The sequence below is a fragment of the Pinus tabuliformis genome, chromosome 1_1, assembly GCF_031772625.1.
Source record: "Pinus tabuliformis cultivar Carrire ecotype Pingquan chromosome 1_1, CPIR1, whole genome shotgun sequence".
Lineage (NCBI taxonomy): Eukaryota > Viridiplantae > Streptophyta > Pinopsida > Pinales > Pinaceae > Pinus > Pinus tabuliformis.
Window position 1 is genome coordinate 873,627,468 of NC_142297.1, and position 20,454 is coordinate 873,647,921.

Sequence of the window (20,454 nt, forward strand, 5' to 3'; positions counted from 1 at the left end):
TGATCTTGGTGATACAGCTGTGAAGTTGTAACGGCGATGGTTTCAGTATCAAGTAAGATCTTGTTAAAGGCTGTTGTAGTAATGACAATGATAGTTACATTCTCGGCATATACAGAAGTATTTTTGTGCCTCACTGTCTGGGTCTAATGGAGATCATAGTAATGCTGTAGCTGCTATCTCAGTCTCAGCATTGATGTGATCATGTTGGAGAGGATTTAAGTGATGACTGTGTCCACTACACTCTAAGCATAATCTACAGTGATAGAATGGCATACCTGTAGCAGCCACATGACAATGAATAGCAGTGATAGAATGTCATCTGTTAAGGCAGCAACATGATGATGATGATGCACATTAGTATGGGCAGCATGAAGTTGAAAGATGATCATGGATATGAAGGGCAGCATGATGATGGATAAGATCATGGACATGGGCAACATGATGTAGATCATGGACAGCATGATGTATGAGCAGCGTGATGTATGAGATCATGAGCATCATGATGGTGCTACACAGTAAGGTGCAGCAAATGGACGAGATGGAGCACGATGATAGGTGAAGGAGTCACCTTGGAGGATCAGTTGAAGCAGAATGTCTTCAACTGATCTCATCGTTATAGAAGATGATCTATGCTCAGATCTAGACAAGTCAAAGTGTTGACTTCTGTTGTAAATGTACTCTCTCTCTCTCTCTTTCTCTGTTGAACTCTGAAGATAAAAGAAGAATTGATCAAAGGGTTTCCCCACACATTGTGGGGTTTGTCCCTGGCTCGCGCCATATCTTGTGTCCTCTTGTCTTGGCTTGTCTTCTGCGTTTTATATTTATGTTCTATCTGCAGTTTATCATTATGCTGATGTGATTGCTATCTGTGAAAATTTAAATAAATTGCTCTAGCATAGAACATACCAAAATTTAACATGTTTGCACTGAAGAAATTTTGCCCATATTTCTAAAAAAATTGAAGTGATATTGTGAAAGAAGAAATTAAATTGCAATTGAAGCCTTGGTTGAGATATTCCAAATGCTTTATTCCAAATTTTGCCCATCTTTCTAAAAGCTTTGAATTGATCTTGTGAAAGAAGAAATTAAATTGCAATTGAAGCCTTGGTTGAGATATTCCAAAAGCGATATTGTGAAAGAAGAAATTAAAATGCAATTGAAGCCTTGGTTGAGATACTTTGACAAGCTATTTGACCAAGATTAGTGAACTGAAAAAGATCAATTGAAACAAACAACAATGGAAGACGAGGAATTGAAGTACATTTCCCTTATTCCAAAGCTTTGAGTTGATCTTGTGCAACAAGAAATTAAGTTGCAATTGCAGCTTTGGTTGAGTTATTCCAAACTCTTATGCTTCCAGACAAATGCTTTTGCAAACCATCATTCAATGATTCATATGACCGAGGAAAAAATACTAAAGTAAGGCTATTTGACCAAGATTAGTGAGATCAATTGGTCAACACTTGAACGACAATGAAGGATGAGGAGTTTGTACATTGCTCTATTTTAGGGTGTTTATGCTCAAGGAATTTTGCCAAAGTTTCCAAAGCTTTTGACTGATCTTGTACAGCGAGCAATTAAAGAAGTAGAAGTTATGGGTCTCGTTAAGAAGACAAAAAAGAGCAACAAAGAAGGCTACCAGAATAAGGGATAAGTACAAAACAAGTCACAAGATGAGACATTAGACCAACCAATGCCCATTGAAGAAGGGAAAAGGTATGAAATAGGTTGCAACTAGAATTATAAGACGTGGAGAGATTAATTCTTAAATGGAGATTGCCTTTTCCATGAGTTATTGTTTCAATTAACACTATTTCTACGATTGGATGGCATATGGACAATGGAGATTCAAGACACATGACATATCGTATGCCTTTATTCAAGAAGATTTAGCAACAAGGGAAGCACGAGTATGGAGATTTGCGATGATGCCACATATCCTTCAAGAGGTGTTAGCTCAATTTCTTTTTCAACACCTAAATAATAAGGATCTGGTACAATATCTTCAGAACAATATCTGAGAGCGCAATGTTAACTTGAATCTAATGTTTTTTCTTCTTTGGGAGGATAGTAAAATAAATGAAATATCGGAAGAGAATATTCTTCAAGGGGATGTTCCAAGAAAGGATAGCAATGCAAGTGAATTATCAGAAGATTATACCTTTTTCAGCATCTCAGATGACAAATATACAATGGAGATATGCTTTCAAGGGATAGAAATCCACAATCATTGACTGTAGTTGAGCTAGTTTAGCTAGTCCTAAGCTAGAGAGGGGAGAGAGGGTGTATTTTACAAGTTACTTGTTGACAATAGGACATGTACATACTAGTTGGAAGGTTGGATAAACCTTCCAAATTCAAAGAGGCTTAAAAGCATATAGGAGCACCCAAATCTTAGTTAGGGTGAAACTAACTTCTGGGATATGCTAGTCATGTCACATTGGTTTCTTCCATTCATGAAGTCAATATTAGGTTGTGCAGTGGACACACCTTGCTACCTTGTCTTGGAGCCCTCGTTGTGTAAAACATCTCCCCTTGGGGCTTGGCATGTTTACCCTTAAAATGGAGTGCTTAACTTGCACGAGCCTACATGTGTTTTTATTATAGGTCACTTCAAAGGGCATTTGCCCACATCATATTGTTAATATCATTATGTTCATTCTTATTTCACTCTTTTGTAAAAATGTGATTTTAGTGCACTAGTCATCTTCTCTCTTTAGTTTCACTTGTGCATGGTGTGTCTCTCTCTTGGAGTCAATAGGGGTGCTTCATGTAGTCATGAGGGCTTCATGATCTTCTCTCTGAAGTTTCATTTCAACATGGTGTCTCTCTCTTGGAGTCACTAGGGCTTCATTGAGTCATGAGGGCTTCATGATCTTCTTGGAGCAAATTTAAATTAAAACATCCATGGACATCTAAAATTAAGATTTTGAGATGAAACCCTAAGTGTATGATTAAAAAGAAGAATGCAACATATGGATTTGGTGGACATCTGTTAAAATTGGTAACTATGGCCAAACTCCATGCGGGTCATCTTATTTATGGCAGCTGATATTTTTCTTGGACTCTTCTCATTGAGAAGTGTAGGATTGATCTAAAGATCATCCGATTCCGATAAGTATTCATGGAGTTATGAATTTATTTGTGTTATAAGACAATTCGTCAAAGTCGGCCAGCAACCAAATAAACCCCACATGTGCTCAACGTTTTAGTATAAAAAAAGATCACTTGATAGTCATTTCTACACACACTTCTATCTTGATTTCTCTCCACTTGTCTTGGGTTTTAGTGGAAGAGAAATCTAGGAGTGGAAGCCCTAGACATTGGAGGAAAGGAGGTTGCCCTAGCCGCAACAAAGAAGGCAGCCCTAAATGCTGTTCTAAGGCAGCCCTAACGCTATCCTAAAGGCAGCCTAAACGTTTTTCTAAGACAGCCCTAAATGCTGTCCTAAAGGCAGCCCTAAACATTGTTCTAAGGCAGCCCTAAATGCTGTCCTAAAAGCAGCCCTAAACGTTGTTTCTAGGTACGGTTTAGAGATGCAAAGATGCATGGACAGCAAGGATACATAAGTGTTGCAAAGATGCATGGACAGCAAGGTTAGATAGCATTGCAAAGATGCATGGACAGCAAAGCTAGATAGTGCTGCAAAGATGCATGGACAACAAGGCTACATAGTGCTGCAAAGATGCATGGACAGCAATGACATTGTGGCATGGCAGCAAAGGTACACGGTGCTGCAAACTCATTGGACAGCACAATGATGGGACAGCAGCTTGTTGGGACAGCACAATGATCAATGATATTGTGACATTGTACAGCAGAGATACATGGGACATCTAGTATTTAGTGCCGCAAGTTCATGGTGCTGCAATAGTATGGTAAATGGTACAGCAACAACAAGAAGGTACAGCAAGCATAGTGCTGCAAGCACATTGGGGCAGCAGTATGGTACTTGGTGCAGCAAGCACATGGGTGACAACATGGTGTTGCAGTGGCACAAGGTATAACAGTGCTAAACATTGGGACAACAATGCAGCATAAGTTACAGCAGTATGATGTGTACAACATGGTCATACGGTCCAACATTGTGATGATGGGTGCAGCATGGTGCAGTGAGGTGCAGGGTGACGACGAGATGCAGCACAATGATAGGTGAAGGAGTCACCTTGGAGAATCAGTTAAAACAGCATTTCTTCAACTGATTTCATGTATCATCTTCTTAGAGATAATCTATTCTCTATCTAGATAAGTCAAAGTGTTGACTTCTGTTGTAATTGTACTATCTTTGTCTCTCTTTGCTGAACTATTGAAGAACATATAAGAAGAATTGATCAAGGGTTTCCCCACATTGGGGTTTGTCCCTCGCTAGCACCACATCTTGTGTCCTCTTGTCTTGGTTTGTCTTCTGCAATTTATGTTTATGTTCTATCTGCATTTACTTTAATGCTGATGTGATTGCTAATCTCGAAGAGATATTGAGCTAACTGTGAAAATTGAAATAAATTGCTCTAAGCATAGAAAATAACTAAAATTAACATAGTATCAGAGCTGAGGTGAAGATAGAGCCCAAGCAAGAGTGAAAGAGCAATCATCAAAGACAGTTTGGAAAGGAAAAAAGGATCAATGGATTCCTCATCCCTCTTCAAATTCGCCAAGGGTGAAGTCGAAGCAGAGAATATTATCAGAATGGTGCAGCGGAAGCTTCTAATGGCCCACCTAAAGATCACTTCAATGGGAAGTTTGGATCTAAGGGTGGAAGGAAAGGCAGATGCCTTGGTAGTAATAAGTCCGGCCATTATGTGAAGGAGTGTCCGAATGGTAGGGACACATCACTTGATAAAGATAACAATCATTCCAGAGACGTCTTCAATGATCAAAGGAATGACAGGTAATGCAGGTCATCAAGGAAACAAGTGACTCTTCAAGAAAGCAAGGAACCCCAGGTATGAAGAATCAAATGTTGTTTCTAATAAGATAAAGAAGTGTTATCTTGTATTGGCCCTCTCCTTCAGATTCTTGGGAATCTAGCTTATTGATTGTAGTGCCTCAAGGCACTTCATCGGATAGAAGGGTGATCTCTCTAATTTACTAGATATGGAAACAATCGTGGGATTATACTTGGACTCGATGCCACCTATCCCAGAAAGGGTATAGGGAATGTTACCCCTAGATTAAATGAGGGTAATTCGATTCATTTACAAGAATCTCTTCATGTACCTAATCGCAAGAAGAACCTGGTGTCCATTTCGGCAACGGAAGTCAAAGGTTTTAGGGTGGCATTCATCGATGAAAAGGTACATGTTTGAAAATAGAATTTTTTAAGATGCTTTTACTCATGGGTTCAGGGTTGGAAATTTGTATCAAGTTGCAATATGGTCCATTGGAGACCATGTCAGTTGTCACATCTCATCTATAGCACTAGAGGTCTACTTATTATGGGGCCCTACCCGATGTGAGTCAGATGGTGACAGGGATGCCTCAATTCAAGAAGAGCATAAAGGTACATGTCCGAGATGTACCAAGGCAAAATCTTACGAGGGGACCATTCCCCTCGTGTAGCAGGTCCACAAGTTTGGAACAACCCGAGGAGTTTGAGATTCATGATCAGGAATCTCATGTATACAAGTGGAAGAAAGCCCTCTATGGCTTGAAGCAAAACACCTCAGTCGTAGTATGAGAGGATTGATAACAGTCTGATGAAACTGAGATTCACTAGGAGTGAAACTGATCCAAACCATTGCTCAAAGGTTGTGGATGATAGACCTCTCATACCGGCACCTTCTGAGGACGACCTATTTCTGACAGGTGCAGACCATCTCATTTGTAGAAGTAAGAGGGAGTTGGATTCCGGATGTGGAATAGTAAACTGCAAGCCAGTGACTACCTCGTGGACCTTAACTTTCAAAAGTTATATGGTAGTGATGCCGAACCAGATTTGGGAAATGCTTCTGAGTTTCATAAACTCATTCGTATTGATGTTCTTGGTGAACTTCTGTCCGGATATGTGTTTTGCAGCTAGCATAGTGAGCTCATGTTTGATTGAGCCTCACTGGATTGGTGCCAAGAATCTTTTGAGATATCTTCAAGGCATAATCTCTCATAGATTGAGATACACTGCCGAAAATATGACGCTGCATGATTATTCGAATGCTGACTAAGCACGCAGTGTGGAGGATCAGTAGAGCACTTCTCAGTGCTGGTTCTCTTTGGATTTTGCTTCGATAACGTGGATGAGCAAGAAGCAAAAGTTGGTTGCTATAAGCACCACCGAGACCGAATACATAGCTACGAGTATGATCTCGTATGAAGCTTCCTGGTTGTGGAAGCTCTTTAGTGAGTTGTTTTGTACACATGATGAATACCACTGTGATCCTCTATAACAACCAAGGGGGGATTCGATTGTTGAGGAATCCCATATTCGATGATTGCTCCAACAGATAGACATCAGATACTACCTTATCTCGGATATGGTAAGTCGATGAGCAAGGAGGCTCCATCGCATTGAGACTCATGTACAAGTCGCAAACTTTTTGTCAAAGCCCCGGGAAAAGGTCAAATCTGTGACTTTCCCGAACGCCTTGGAGTCGTTGAGAGACCTTCTTATAAGGGTCCTTCATGTTGCATGCATTGAGCTCTGCAAGCTCCAAGGGGCTTGGGGTACTTACTGGAGCAACACACGACCATAGGACGACTCACCCTCCCCTAATGGTGCGTTGTGTATAGGGTGAATGGCTCAGCCTTCCCTGTGATATCCTGTGGCGACTGTGGAACAGCTTGATTAGTTCTCCTGTGGGCCAGGATGATCATAACATGACCCACATGGAGTTTGGCCCTAGTTGCCAATTTTAACATTAAAAAATGGGTTATTTTCATGGCCTATGTCAAGGGGATCGTGGTAAAGTGTGGAAAATGTGGCTCAATCTTTCTTCGATAATCATTGCTTGCAGTTCAAGGAGGCAATTGGGCCTAGCACCATCAATTAGCTAAAGATAAACTTTATTAATGTTGTTCTGGAGTAGATTAATTGGAAAAGCAATGAGGAACTTAGATGGCACCAGTCCTTTTTCATGTTTTGGAGTTGGGAGGGAAATTTGCCACGTTCTCTTGTTAGAGTATTTACAAGGAATTTCATCAAAAAGTGAATTCTCTAAATATCAAAAAATGGGATCAGAATGTGAGATTGGTATTGATTGTTATAAGGAATTCCCAAAGAAAAGATTATCTGCAATTTTTCATGCCCCTTATAACTCAATAACTATCCTCTATTGTCCACGCATATTGAGGCATTGTAATGTCTAACCAATTATGATCATCTAGGGCATGTGTCGATATGACTATTTACAGAGGTTTATTACAACTTTTTTTTCACATGAGCCTTTTGTGAGCCCAAGAGGAAATACCAAACACAATTTCCATTTGACGTTGCACAAAAATTGTGTTTTCCCTTGGAAAACAAATTGTTCAATGAAAAAAAGAAGCATAGAGTCTAGAGAATAAATATTCCACATTATATTGTTTCATGAAACAGCCATTTTAAATAATATAAATATCCACATTTATAATAACAAATTAATATCAAAACAAGTAGTTTTTAATATATATATACATTTATCAAAATAAACTAAAGTAGTTTTAATTATTAAACGGCAAAAATAAGAGCAAGGTATGAAGACAAAAAGTTGCAATTTAAATTTGTATGAAGGAACTAGAGAAGAACAATGGGTAAAATGATGATTGTTTACAGAAGTTCTCTCAACTTTATTACAGCTCATTTTTCAAATGGGCCTTTTTGTGAGCCCAAGAAGAAATACCAAACACAATTTCCATTTGATGCTGCACAAAAATTGCATTTTTCCTTGGAAAACAAATTGGTCAATGAAAAAAAGAAGAATAGAGTTTAGAGAATAAATATTCCACATTATATTGTTTCATGAAACAATAATTTTAAATAATATAAATATCCACATTTATAATAACAAATTAATCTCAAAACAAGTAGTTTTTAACATATATATATATATATATATATATGAAAATAAACTAATCTCAAAATAAGTAGTTTTAATAATTTAAACATCAAAAATAAAGGCAGGGTATGAAGACAAAAAGTGTAATTTAAATTTGTCTGAAGGAACTAGAGAAGAACGAAGGGAAAAATAGAACTTCTCTACATTGAAATAACGTGCAAAAATAGATTACAATGTAACATACAACATATGATATACTATACTTCTCTTGCTTTATAGAAGCACAGTCCATTCATTAGAATATTTTGTTCACAGAATATAAATATGCATTTCTTTGTTTTTATGGAACATACAAAAAATACATGACACTGCTTTTCTGGACGAGCACGATTCCACCATTGGAATATTTTGTTCGCAAAACATGACCATGCGTTTCTTTGTTCATATTGAACATGGAAAACATATTATTATAACATACAAAACATATGGATATATTTTTCAATGCATTTATGGAAACATGGAAATGCGAGTAGGAATATCATTTCCTTGTAACTTACAAAATTTCACATTGCTTTTATCAAAAGTTCAAAACATACAATGCATGTGTTTTTCTCTATTTATTTCTCTATATGCTTTTTTCTTATTCATTTCAATGTTTGAGATAATTAAATGCTAGAATTTAATGGCATATAAAAGCTTGAGATATCTATGCTTACCAGAAGCCATTTGAAGATGTCCTGATTTTGATTATGGCAGCACTGTCCTCAGCTCCTCTGCAAACTATCCAACCCATACCGCCTGTCCATGTACTGTCCTTCTTACATGGGGAAGTTGGAGATGCTACCACCCCACTCCATATCTTTGGGTGAACTCAAATGCCCCGTCAACAAATTATAACAGGGAAGAAATGGAGTGGAGTGATAACAGCTCCAACCTGCCCCACTCCAGTCACACTGGAATGACCCAGAGGTGGTTTCCTTCACTTTCTGTCAGGGTCGATTGTGTAGATTTTGCATTTCAACTTGAACAGTAGAAAAGGTAATGTAAGAATGCCATCCTTGATCACAATAAAATGAGCGGTTGGAGCATATCAGAAATCAAGTGACCAATGCATGTTTAATCAGAAAAAAGGGCAAGTGTTCTTTGGATTGGTGATCAATGGTAAAATTGCAAGGAGGAAAATATATAACAGTAAAAGCTCAATGTTTGGAGAACAATGAGTACACTTTGCCTGATATATATTTTCCTTCTGGCACTTTTACTGCTATATCTTTTACTTATGCCATGCTCCCTTGACTAGCTGTCACGCTCAATTCTGTAAATTTTGATTTTAATTTGAGCCAGAGAAAGCAATGTAAGAATGTCACATTGTTTTTATCAAAACATAGGGCAAGTGTTCTTTGGATTGTGGATTGGTGATCACTGGTAAAATTGCAAGGAGGAAAACATAAACAGTAAAAGCTCACTGTTTGGAGAACAATGAGTACACTTTGCCTGATATATATTTTCCTTCTGGCACTTTTACTGCTATATCTTTTACTTATGCCATGCTCCCTTGAGTAGCTGTCATGCTCAATTTTGTAAATTTTGATTTCAATTTGAGCCAGAGAAAGCAATGTAAGAATGTCACGTTGTTTTGATAAAAACATACAATGCATGTGTTTTTCTCTATTTATTTTTCTATATGCTTTTATCTTCTTCATTTCAATGTTTGAGACAATTAAATGCTAGAATTTAATGGCATATAAAAGCTTGAGATATCAATACTTACCAGAAGCCATTTGAAGATGTCCTGATTTTGATTATGGCAGCACTGTCCTCAGCTCCTCTGCAAACTATCCAACCCATACCGTCTTTGTCCATGTTCTGTCCTTCTTACATGGGGAAGTTGGAGATGTTGTCACCCCACTCCATATCTTTGGGTGAACTCAAATGCGTCGTGAACAAATTAGAACAGGGAAGAAACGGAGTGGAGTGACAACAGCTCCAACCTGCCCCACTCCAGTCACACTGGAATGACCCAGAGGTGGTTTCCTTCACTTTCTGTCAGGGTCGATTGTGTAGATTTTACATTTCAACTTGAGCAGTAGAAAGAGCAATGTAAGAATGCCATCCTTGATCACAATAAAATGAGCGGTTGGAGGATATCAAAAATCAAGTGACCAATGCATGTTTAATCAGAAGATTGGGCAAGTGTTCTTTGGATTGGTGACCATTGGTAAAATTGCAAGGAGGAAAATAAATAACAGTAAAAGCTCACTGTTTGGAGAACAATGAGTACACTTTGCCCAATATATATTTTCCTTCTGGCACTTTTACTGCTATATCTTTTACTTATGCCATGCTCCCTTGACTATCTGTCACGCTCAATTGTGTAGATTTTGATTTCAATTTGAGCCAGAGAAAGCAATGCATGAATGTCATTCTTGATCACAATAAAAGAAGTGGTTGGAGGATATCAAAAACCAAGTGACCAATACATGTTTAGTTTAGTCAGAAGACTGGGCAAGTGCTCTATGGATTGGTGATCGTTGGTAAAATTGCGAGGAAGAGAAGATATAGCAGTAAAAAATCACTGTTTGGAGAACAATGAGCACACTTTGATTGCTATATCTTTTCCTCCTGGTGCTTCTACTGCTAGAAGGAAAAGATATAAGAAACCAAGTGACCAGTGCATGTTTAATCAGAAGATTGGTCAAGTGTTATTTGGATTGGTGATCATTGGTAAAATTGCAAGGAGGGAAATATATAGCAGTGAAAGCTCACCGCTCACTGTTGGGAGAACAATGAGTGCAATTTGACTGCAAAGTCCCAGAGAGCAGTTTCCCTTGACTATATGTCATGCTCAATTGTGTAGATTTTGATTTCAATTGGAGCCAGAAAAAGCAATGTAAGAATGTCATTCTTGATCACAATAAAAAAATGTGGTTGGAGGATATCAAAAACCAAGTGACCAATACATGTTTAGTCAGAAGACCAGGCAATTGCTCTATGAATTGGCGAGTTGGTAAAATTGAAAGGAGGAGAAGATATAGCAGTGTAAGTTCACTGTTTGGAGAACATTGATCACACTTTGACTCCTATACCTTTTCCTTTTGGCACTTCTACTGCTATATCTTTTCCTTCTGTCATGCTCCTACTCCGATATACTATATTCTCATTCCATTTTCATTAGCAAACACAGTACAACTATAGTCCTGGGCACACCTCTCTCTCCATGAAGTCCAGCTAATCTTATTCCTTCCGCGATGACAATTTCAGCATTTCATTCCAAAAAGGTACATCTGTCAAACAAATTTGATATGCAAATCAAGTTTATATCTAGAAAGTCTGTAGATACTAGGCACAGTCACTGCCTACCATGTAATCACATCCTCTGCATTCGTTCCTTCACTCAATAAAATGCAGTGTAGTTTCTCATACTAACATCTATCAATCTATCTACATATATGGCTGGCAGTCTCCACAAAAGACAGGGCTCATAGGTAGCTAGGTCATTAAAATTAACACTTGGATTGATTTTCCTTTTGCAGGACAGTTCACACTGATAAGTGCTGCAATTTTAAATGGCCAAAGAAGATGCTTCAGCCCGATCACTTATGATTACAGCTATCAAACCATGTAATGGCACCCAGCCTGATAAGTGCTGTAATTTTAAATGGCCAAAGAAGATGTTTCAGCCCTATCACTTATGATTACAGCTATCAAACCATGTAATGGCACCCAAAGACACTAGGAACATTTGCAAACAAAGATATGAATATCCATTAGGTATAGTGTTGGTGGCATTACCATTCAAAAATCCTTCTTTGCTAAGGAAGTGTGAGATTATACTTGGAGCCGATGCCACCTATCCCGGAAAGGGTGTAGGGAATGTTACCCCTAGATTAAATGAGGGTAACTCAATTCATTTACAAGAATCTCTTTATGTACCCGATCGCAAGAAGAACCTGGTGTCCATTTCGGCAATGCAAGTCAAAGGTTTCAGGGTGGCATTCATCGATGAAAAGGTACGTGTTTGAAAATAGAATTTTTGAAGATGCTTTTACTCATGGGTTCAAGGTTGGAACTTTGTATCAAGTTGCAAGATGGTCCATTGGAGACCATGTCAGTTGTCACATCTCATCTATAGCACTAGAGGTCTACTTATTATGGAGCCCTACCTGATCTGAGTCAGATGGTGACAAGGATGCCTAAATTCAATAAGAGCATAAAGGTACATGTCCGAGATGTAACAAGGGAAAATCTTACAAGGGGACCATTTCCCTCATGTAGCAAGTCCACAAGTTTGGAACAACCCGAGGAGTTTGAGATTCATGATCAAGAATCTCATGTATACAAGTGGAAGAAAACCCTCTATGGCTTGAAGCAAAACACCCCAGTCATAGTATGAGAGGATTGATAACAGTATGATGAAGCTGAGATTCACTAGGAGTGAAACTGATCCAAACCATTGCTCAAAGGTTGTGGATGATAGACCTCTCATACCGGCACCTTCTGAGGACGACCTATTTCTGACAGGTGCAAACCCTCTCATTTGCAGAAGTACAAGGGAGTTGGATTCCATATGTGGAATAGTAAACTGCAAGCCCTTGACTACCTCATGGATCTTAACTTTCAAAAGTTATATGGTAGTGGTGCCGGACCAAATTTGGGAAATGCCTCTGAGTTTCATAAACTCATTCGCATTGATGTTCTTGGTGAACTTTTGTCCGGATATATGTCTTCCAGCTAGCATAGTGAGCTCATGTTTGATTGAGCCTCACTGGATTGGTGCCAAGAATCTTTTGAGATATCTTCAGGGCACAATCTCTCATAGATTGAGATACGCTACCGAAAATATGAAGCTGCATGATTATTCAAATGCTGACTAAGGAGGCGGTGTGGAGGATCATTAGAGCACTTCTCAGTGCTGGTTCTCTTTGGATTTTGCTTCGATATCGTGGATGAGCAGGAAGCAAAGGTCGGTTTCTATAAGCACCACCAAGACCGAATACATAGCTACGAGTATGATCTCGTATGAAGCTGCCTGGTTGTGGAAGCTCTTCAGTGAGTTGTTTTGTGCACATGATGAATACCACTGTGATCCTCTGTAACAACCAACGGGGGATTCGCTTGTTGAGGAATCCCATATTCGATGATTGCTCCAGCAGATAGACATCAGATACTACCTTATCTCGGATATGGTAAGTCGATGAGCGAGGAGGCTCCATCGCATTGAGATTGATGTACAAGTCGCGGACCTTTTGTCAAAGCCCCGGGTAAAGGTCAAATCTATGACTTTCCCCGAACGACTTGGAGTTATTGAGAGACCTTCTTATAAGGGTCCTTCATGTTGCATGCATTGAGCTCTGGGAACTCCGAGGGGCTTGGGGTACTTACTGGAGCAACACGCGACCATAGGACGACTCACCCTCCCCTAATGGTGCATTGTGTACAGGGTGAATGGCTCAGCCTTCCCTGTTATATCCCGTGGCGACTGTGGAACAGCATGATTAGTTCTCCTATGGGTCGGGATGATCAGTTCTCCCATGGGGACTGTGGAACAGGATGATTAGTTCTCCTGGGGCCGAGATGATTAGTTCTCCCATGGCGACTGTGGGACAGGATGATTCATTCTCCTATGGACAGAATGATTAGTTCTCTTGTCGAGGCATCCTACCCATGCAGTCTGGGACTCATGGGAAGTACCTCTCATCTGATCAATGAGTAGGGAAATGGGGTTAAGGAGCATTATTAGTACTATCAATGGACGCATCGTTGTATCTACCGCACTCCCTATATGCTAGGATGACCTCCATTGATCTGGGATCAATGAAACTGATCTGGGATAAATGAAGTTGACTTCGGATCAGTAAGAGTGGTATGACACACCCTCTTCATATGGAATTGACTTCGAGTCAATAGAGAATGGTATGAGACATTCTCGATCAATTCTTCTTCTTCATGATTCAGCAGAGTAGAGCTTAGCAGAGCAAAGCAAAACAGAACAGAGCTCAACAGAGCAGAGCAGAGTAGTGTAGGGCACTGATGGCAGAGATAGTACAGTCGGACAAATGGATCAGCGGATGGAGTTCTCCCTAGTTGAGAGGGAGTGTTAAAATTGGCAACTAGGGCCAAACTCCATGTGGGTCATCTTATTTATGGCAACTGATATTTTTCTTGGACTCCTCTCATCGAGAGGTGTAGTATTGATCTAAAGATCATCCGATTCTGATAAGTATTCATGGAGTTATGAATTTATTTGTGTTATAAGACAATTCGTCAAGGTTGGCCAGCAACCAAATAAACCCCACATGCGCTCAACGTTTTAGTATAAAAGGAGATGACTTCATAGTCATTTCTACACAAACTGATTTCTCTCCACTTGTCTTGGGTTTTAGTGGAAGAGAAATCTGGAGTGGGAGCCCTAGACGTTGGAGGAAAAAAGGTTGCCCTAGCCATAGCAAAGAAGGCAGCCCTAAACGTTGTTCTAAGGCAGCCCTAACGTTATCCTAAAGGTAGCCCTCAACGTTGTTCTAAGGCAACCCTAAATGTTGTCCTAAAGGCAGCCCTAAACGTTGTTCTAAGGCAGCCCTAAATGTTGTGCTAAAGGCATCCCTAAACGTTGTTTCTAGGTACAGTTTAGAGCTGCAAAAATGCTTGGACAGCAAGGCTACATAAGTGTTGCAAAGATGCATGGACAGCAAGGCTACATAAGTGCTACAAAACATGGACATCAAGGCTAGATAGTGCTGCAAAGATGCATGGACAGCAAGGCTCCGTAAGTGTTGTAAAGATGCATGGACAGCGAGGCTAGATAGTGCTGCAAAGATGCATGGACAGCAAGGCTACATAAGTGATGCAAAGATGCATGGACAACAAGGCTACATAGTGCTGCAAAGATCCATGGACAGCGATGACATTGTGACATGGCAGCAAAGGTACATGTTGTTGCAAACTCATTGGACAGCACAATGATGGGACAGCACAATGATCAATGACATTGTGACATTGTGCAGCAGAGATACATGGGACATCTAATATTTAGTGCAGCAAGTTCATGGTGCTGCAATAATATGGTACATGGGACAACAACAAGGTGCAGCAAGCATAGTGTTGCAACCACATTGGGACAGCAGTATGGTACTTGGTGCAGCAAGCACATGGGTGACAACATGGTGCTGCAATGGCACAAGGTACAACAATGCTAAACACTAGGACAACAATGCAGCAAGGTGCAGCAGTACGATGTGTACAACATGGTCATAAGGTCCAACATTGTGATGATGGGTGCAGTATGGTGCAGGGTGACGACGAGATGCAGCACAATGATAGGTGAAGGAGTCACCTTGGAGAATCAGTTGAAGCAGCATATCTTCAACTAATCTCATGTATCATCTTCTTAGAGATGATCTATTCTCTTATCTAGATAAGTCAAAGTGTTGACTTACGTTGTAAATTTACTATCTCTCTCTCTTTCTCTGTTGAACTATTGAAGAACATATAAGAAGAATTGATCAAGGGTTTCTCCACATTGGGGTTTGTCCCTGGCTAGCGCCACATCTTGTGTCCTCTTGTCTTGGCTTGTCTTCTGCAATTTATGTTTATGTTCTATCTGCAGTTTACTTTAATGCTGATGTGATTGCTAATCTGGAAGAGATATTGAGCTAACTATGAAAATTGAAATAAATTGCTCTAAGCATAGAAAATACCTAAAATTAACATCTTTATTGATTAATGCATGTTTCACACCTTTATTAAGCTAAGGTTTTTCTTGATTTCTCCTAGTTATGGTTTGGAGAGCTAGTGGATTGCACCAACCTCGTTATAAGACTATGGTGTACAACTTTACCTTAGGCAAATTAATGAAGTTTTTGGTTGTTCAATGTCTGTGTAAATTGCATATTTTCTTTCAGACCATCTATGTTCTTCATGATTCATTATTTACAAATATATGCGTGTTGTTGATTTGACATAACTGATTTAACAAAGAAATAGAAGAAGATTGATCAAGGCTTTTTAGATCTGGTTTATGCACAATAAGATTTTTGCTCGAGGGCTGGAATCAAAACTCCTTGGCATGGATTTCCAAGAAGATTGCAAACCTATGGTCAAAGCGGTGAAATTTTTAATTTGCATTAAACTACTATATCACAAAAATTTCTACACAATACAAGTTAGACCTTCAAATATCTTAATAGAAATGCTTCATTTAAAAGGGATTTTTTCTTTGGCACGTGTTAGGAATCCAAATCAATCTAATTTATAGCACATGGTTGAAAGTCAGCTTCTATATTGATCTCGGAAGGCAAGGGGAGCATGATTAGGAGGATTACACGCATTGATTACAACTAAACATTATGAGACTAGGAAAAGGAAGACTTGTGCTCAATGATTACAACTAAGCTCTATCAGACTCGAGGGAAAGAAGACAGACTGTCATCTTAACGATTGCAACCAAGCTCTATCAGTCTTCGGGGGAGGAGAAGGCAAAAAGATTGTCGTGCTCTATGAGTACAGTTCCAAGAGAATATACTGGAAAGCATGAGCATAAAGCCATGTTTATCAACAAGGATCAAGGAATAAGGTGTGGTGGTGGAAAAGTACATAGAGAATAAAATGAAGTTACAACTCAATATCAAACTCTTCTTTCGGTTAAGCTTCAAATACGAAAATTTTGACATGGAACAACACATCACAAAATTGGTCCAGGCAAGAGTTGGGTACATGCACATTATGTAATGTTGCAGCAGACTTTGTGGATCATCCCCTAATTCACTATCTATTTACCAAAGAGATCTGGAAAGATTGTCTTTTATTGGTGGTGTTGCGCCTAGCATAAAAATATCTTGGAGGAATCACAAATCTCTATCAAGTCACACAGTGCTCTTGCTAGTTATCTCATGGGTGCTTTGGCTTGCGCAAAAGTTGAAGATATTTCAAGACATTATTGTTCCTCCTTTTCAAATAACTCATCAAGTAAGGTTCTCCCATGAAGGGAATAAGTCTATTGCAAAGCACAAAGCTCCAAGAATAGTCAATGAAGTATCTATAGATAAAATGTTAAGTTTAGGTATGTTCTATGCTTAGAGAAATTTAATTCAATTTCATAGTTAGCTCAATATATTTTCCAGATTAGCAATCACATCAGCATTAAAGTAAATTGCAGATAGAACATCAACATAAATCGCAAAAGACAAGCCAAGACAAGAGGACACAAGATGTGGCACTAACCAGGGACAAACCCCAATGTGGGGAAACCCTTTGATCAATTCTTCTTATATGTTCTTCAATAGTTCAGCAGAGAGATAGAGAAAGAGATAGTAAATTTACAACAGAAGACAGCATTTTGACTTGTCTAGATAGGAGCATATATATCATCTCTAAAAAGATGATACATGAGATCAGTTGAAGACAAGTTGCTTCAACTGATTCTCCAAGGTGACTCCTTCACCTATCATTGTGTTACAGCTTGTCATCATCCTGCACCTCACCGTGCTACACTACTACCCCAGTGTTTGACACTATTGTACCTTGTGCCACTACTGCACCATGTTGTCACCCATGTGCTTGTTGCACCATTGCTGCTTTGTGTACATGCTGCACCAAGTACTATACTACTATCCCAATGTACTTGCTACTATCCATGCTTTACCATGCTACTACTATCCATGCTTCACCATGTTATTGATGTCCATGCTTCACCATGCTTGCAGCTGTCCCATGTGTCATCATGCTTGCAGCCATCCTAATTGCTTGCTCCACCAAGCTTCATTGCTATCCCATTGTCATCATGCTTGCAGCTGTCCAATTTGCTTACTCCACCAAGCTTCATTGTTGTCCCATTGTCATCATGCTTGCAGTTGCCCTATTTAGACATGATGTACCTTGTTGTCCATGTATTGATCATTACAACACACATTTCCATGTTGTCACCTACAACACACTTAGATTTCTGATGCAGATCTTGGCTATGTTTGACGGCAGATTAGGACTTGCCTTTGATAAGGTATAGGAGCTCCTCTTGACTGTAGATTAGGCCTCCTCTCCTAGCTAAATAAAGGTCTCCTCATTTGCTGTGGATCTAGCCTCTCTTTGCTGCGGATTTAGGCCTCCTTTAACTGCAGCCAGACCTCTCCCTTAACGACTGCTAGAGCTCTCCTTCATCTGCGGCTAAGTCTCCATTTAGATCTGCAACTAGGGCACATTTACTCAGTTGTAACCCTACCTTAGATTTGCAGCTAGGGCATACTTAAGGCCTCCTTATGACAGCGGATTAAGGCAGCATATAAGGGCTCCTTTGGACAGCGTATGAGGGCAAGTTAGGGCAGCGAATGGGAGCCTCCTTATTCCTGTTAGGGTATATCTTTTGCTGCCTCTAAGGGTTGTCTCAAACCCTTCCAGAACATTGTATAGATTAGAGCATGATATGACTACGTTAGGGTCGAGTGTTAGGCCTCCTTCACCGTGCTAGATCTCCTTTCCTCCTGCATCTAGGGCTTCTTCATGAGGGCAGAGCGTTGAGCCTAGGGCACTCCCTCTAGATAGCGTAGAACATTTCTCCATTAGCGCAGCATTATCCCTTAGGATCTCCCCTCTCACCAAAACCCAAAGACAAGTAGAGAGAAAGAGATCCCAAGTGAGTGTGTCCAAATGACTTTCAAGGCACCTCTATTTATACTAAAACGTTGAGCACATGTGGGATTTATTTGGTTGCTAGCCGACCTTTTTTATATCTCCATGAATACTTATAGGAATCAGATGATCATTCGATCAATCCTAGATCCAAGCAAAATATCAGTTGCCATTAATAACATGCCCCACATGGAGTTTGGCCCTAGTTGCCAATTTTAACATTAAAAAATGTGTTATTTTCATGGACTGTGTCAAGGGGATCATGGTAAAGTGTGGAAAATGCGGCTCAATCTCTCTCCAATAATCATTGCTTGCAATTTAAGGAGGCAATTGGGCCTAGCACCATCAATTGGCTAAAGATAAACTTTATTAATGTTGTTCTGGAGTAGATTAATTGGAAAAGCAATGAGGAACTTAGATGGCACCAGTCCTTTTTCATGTTTTGGAGTTGGGAGGGAAATTTGCCACGTTCTCTTGTTAGAGTATTTACAAGGAATTTCATCAAAAAGTGAATTCTCTAAATATCAAAAAAGGGGATCAGAATATGAGATAGGTATTGATTGTTATAAGGAATTCCCAAAGAAAGATTATCTGCAATTTCTTATGCCTCTTATAACTCAATAGCTATCCTCTATTGTCCACACATATTAAGGCATTGTAATGTCTAACCAATTATGATCATCTAAGGCATGTGTCGATCTGACTATTTACAGAGGTTTATTACAACTTATTTTTCACATGAGCATTTTGTGAGCCCAAGAGAAAATACCAAACACAATTTCCATTTGATGCTGCACAAAAATTGCGTTTTTCCTTGGAAAACAAATTGTTCAATGAAAAAAAGAAGCATAGAGTCTAGAGAATAAATATTCCACATTATATTGTTTCTTCAAACAGCCATTTTAAATAATAAAATATCCACATCTACAATAACAAATTAATCTCAAAACAAATAGTTTTTAATATATATATATATACATACATTTATCAAAATAAACTAAAGTAGTTTTAATAATTAAACGTCAAAAATAAGAGCAAGGTATGAAGACAAAAAGTTACAATTTAAATTTGTATGAAGGAACTAGAGAAGAACAATGGGTAAAATGATGATTGTTTACAGAAGTTCTCACAACTTTATTACAACTCATTTTTCACATGGGCCTTTTTGTGAGCCCAAGAGGAAATACCAAACACAATTTCCATTTGATGCTGCACAAGAATTGAATTTTTCCTTGGAAAACAAATTGTTCAATGAAAACAAGAAGAATAGAGTTTAGAGAATAAAAATTCCACATTATATTGTTTCATGAAACAATCGTTTTAAATAATATAAATATCCACATTTATAATAACAAATTAATCTCAAAACAAGTAGTTCTTAACATAGATATATATATATATATATATATGAAATTAAACTAATCTCAAAATAAGTAGTTTTAATAATTTAAACATCAAAAATAAGAGCAAGGTATGAAGACAAAAAGTTGTAATTTAAATTTGTATGAAGGAACTAGAGTAGAACAAAGGGAAAACTAGAACTTCTCTACATTGAAATAATGTGCAAAAATAGATTACAATGTAACATACAACATATGATATACTATACTTCTCTTGCTTTATATAAAAGCACAGTCAATTCATTAAAACATTTTGTTCACAGAATATAAATATGCATTTCTTTGTTTTTATGGAACATACAAAAATACATGACCCTGCTTTTCTGTACGAGCACGATTCCACCATTGGAATATTTTGTTCACGAAACATGACCATGCGTTTCTTTGTTCATATTGAACATAGAAAACATATTATTATGACATACAAAACATATGGATATATTTTTCAATGCATTTATGGAAACATGGAA

General features: G+C 38.7%; 1 protein-coding gene across 4 annotated transcripts in view; it reads right to left on the minus strand.

Moving 5' to 3' along the window:
* The window catches only part of LOC149217095 (uncharacterized), a 65,267-nt gene extending 45,202 nt beyond the window's left edge, over positions 1–20,065 (minus strand). For 2 of the 4 annotated variants that reach the window (XR_016251228.1, XM_089392942.1), the window contains exon 1: positions 8,684–9,726. Coding sequence is in view for 1 of the 4 variants with exons in the window: in XM_089392942.1 (XP_089249068.1) it covers positions 8,684–8,693 (10 nt within the window). In the remaining 3 variants the exon portion in view is untranslated. The other 2 variants (XM_089392940.1, XM_089392941.1) reach the window with 2 other exon arrangements.
* Positions 20,066–20,454: the final 389 nt, after the last annotated feature.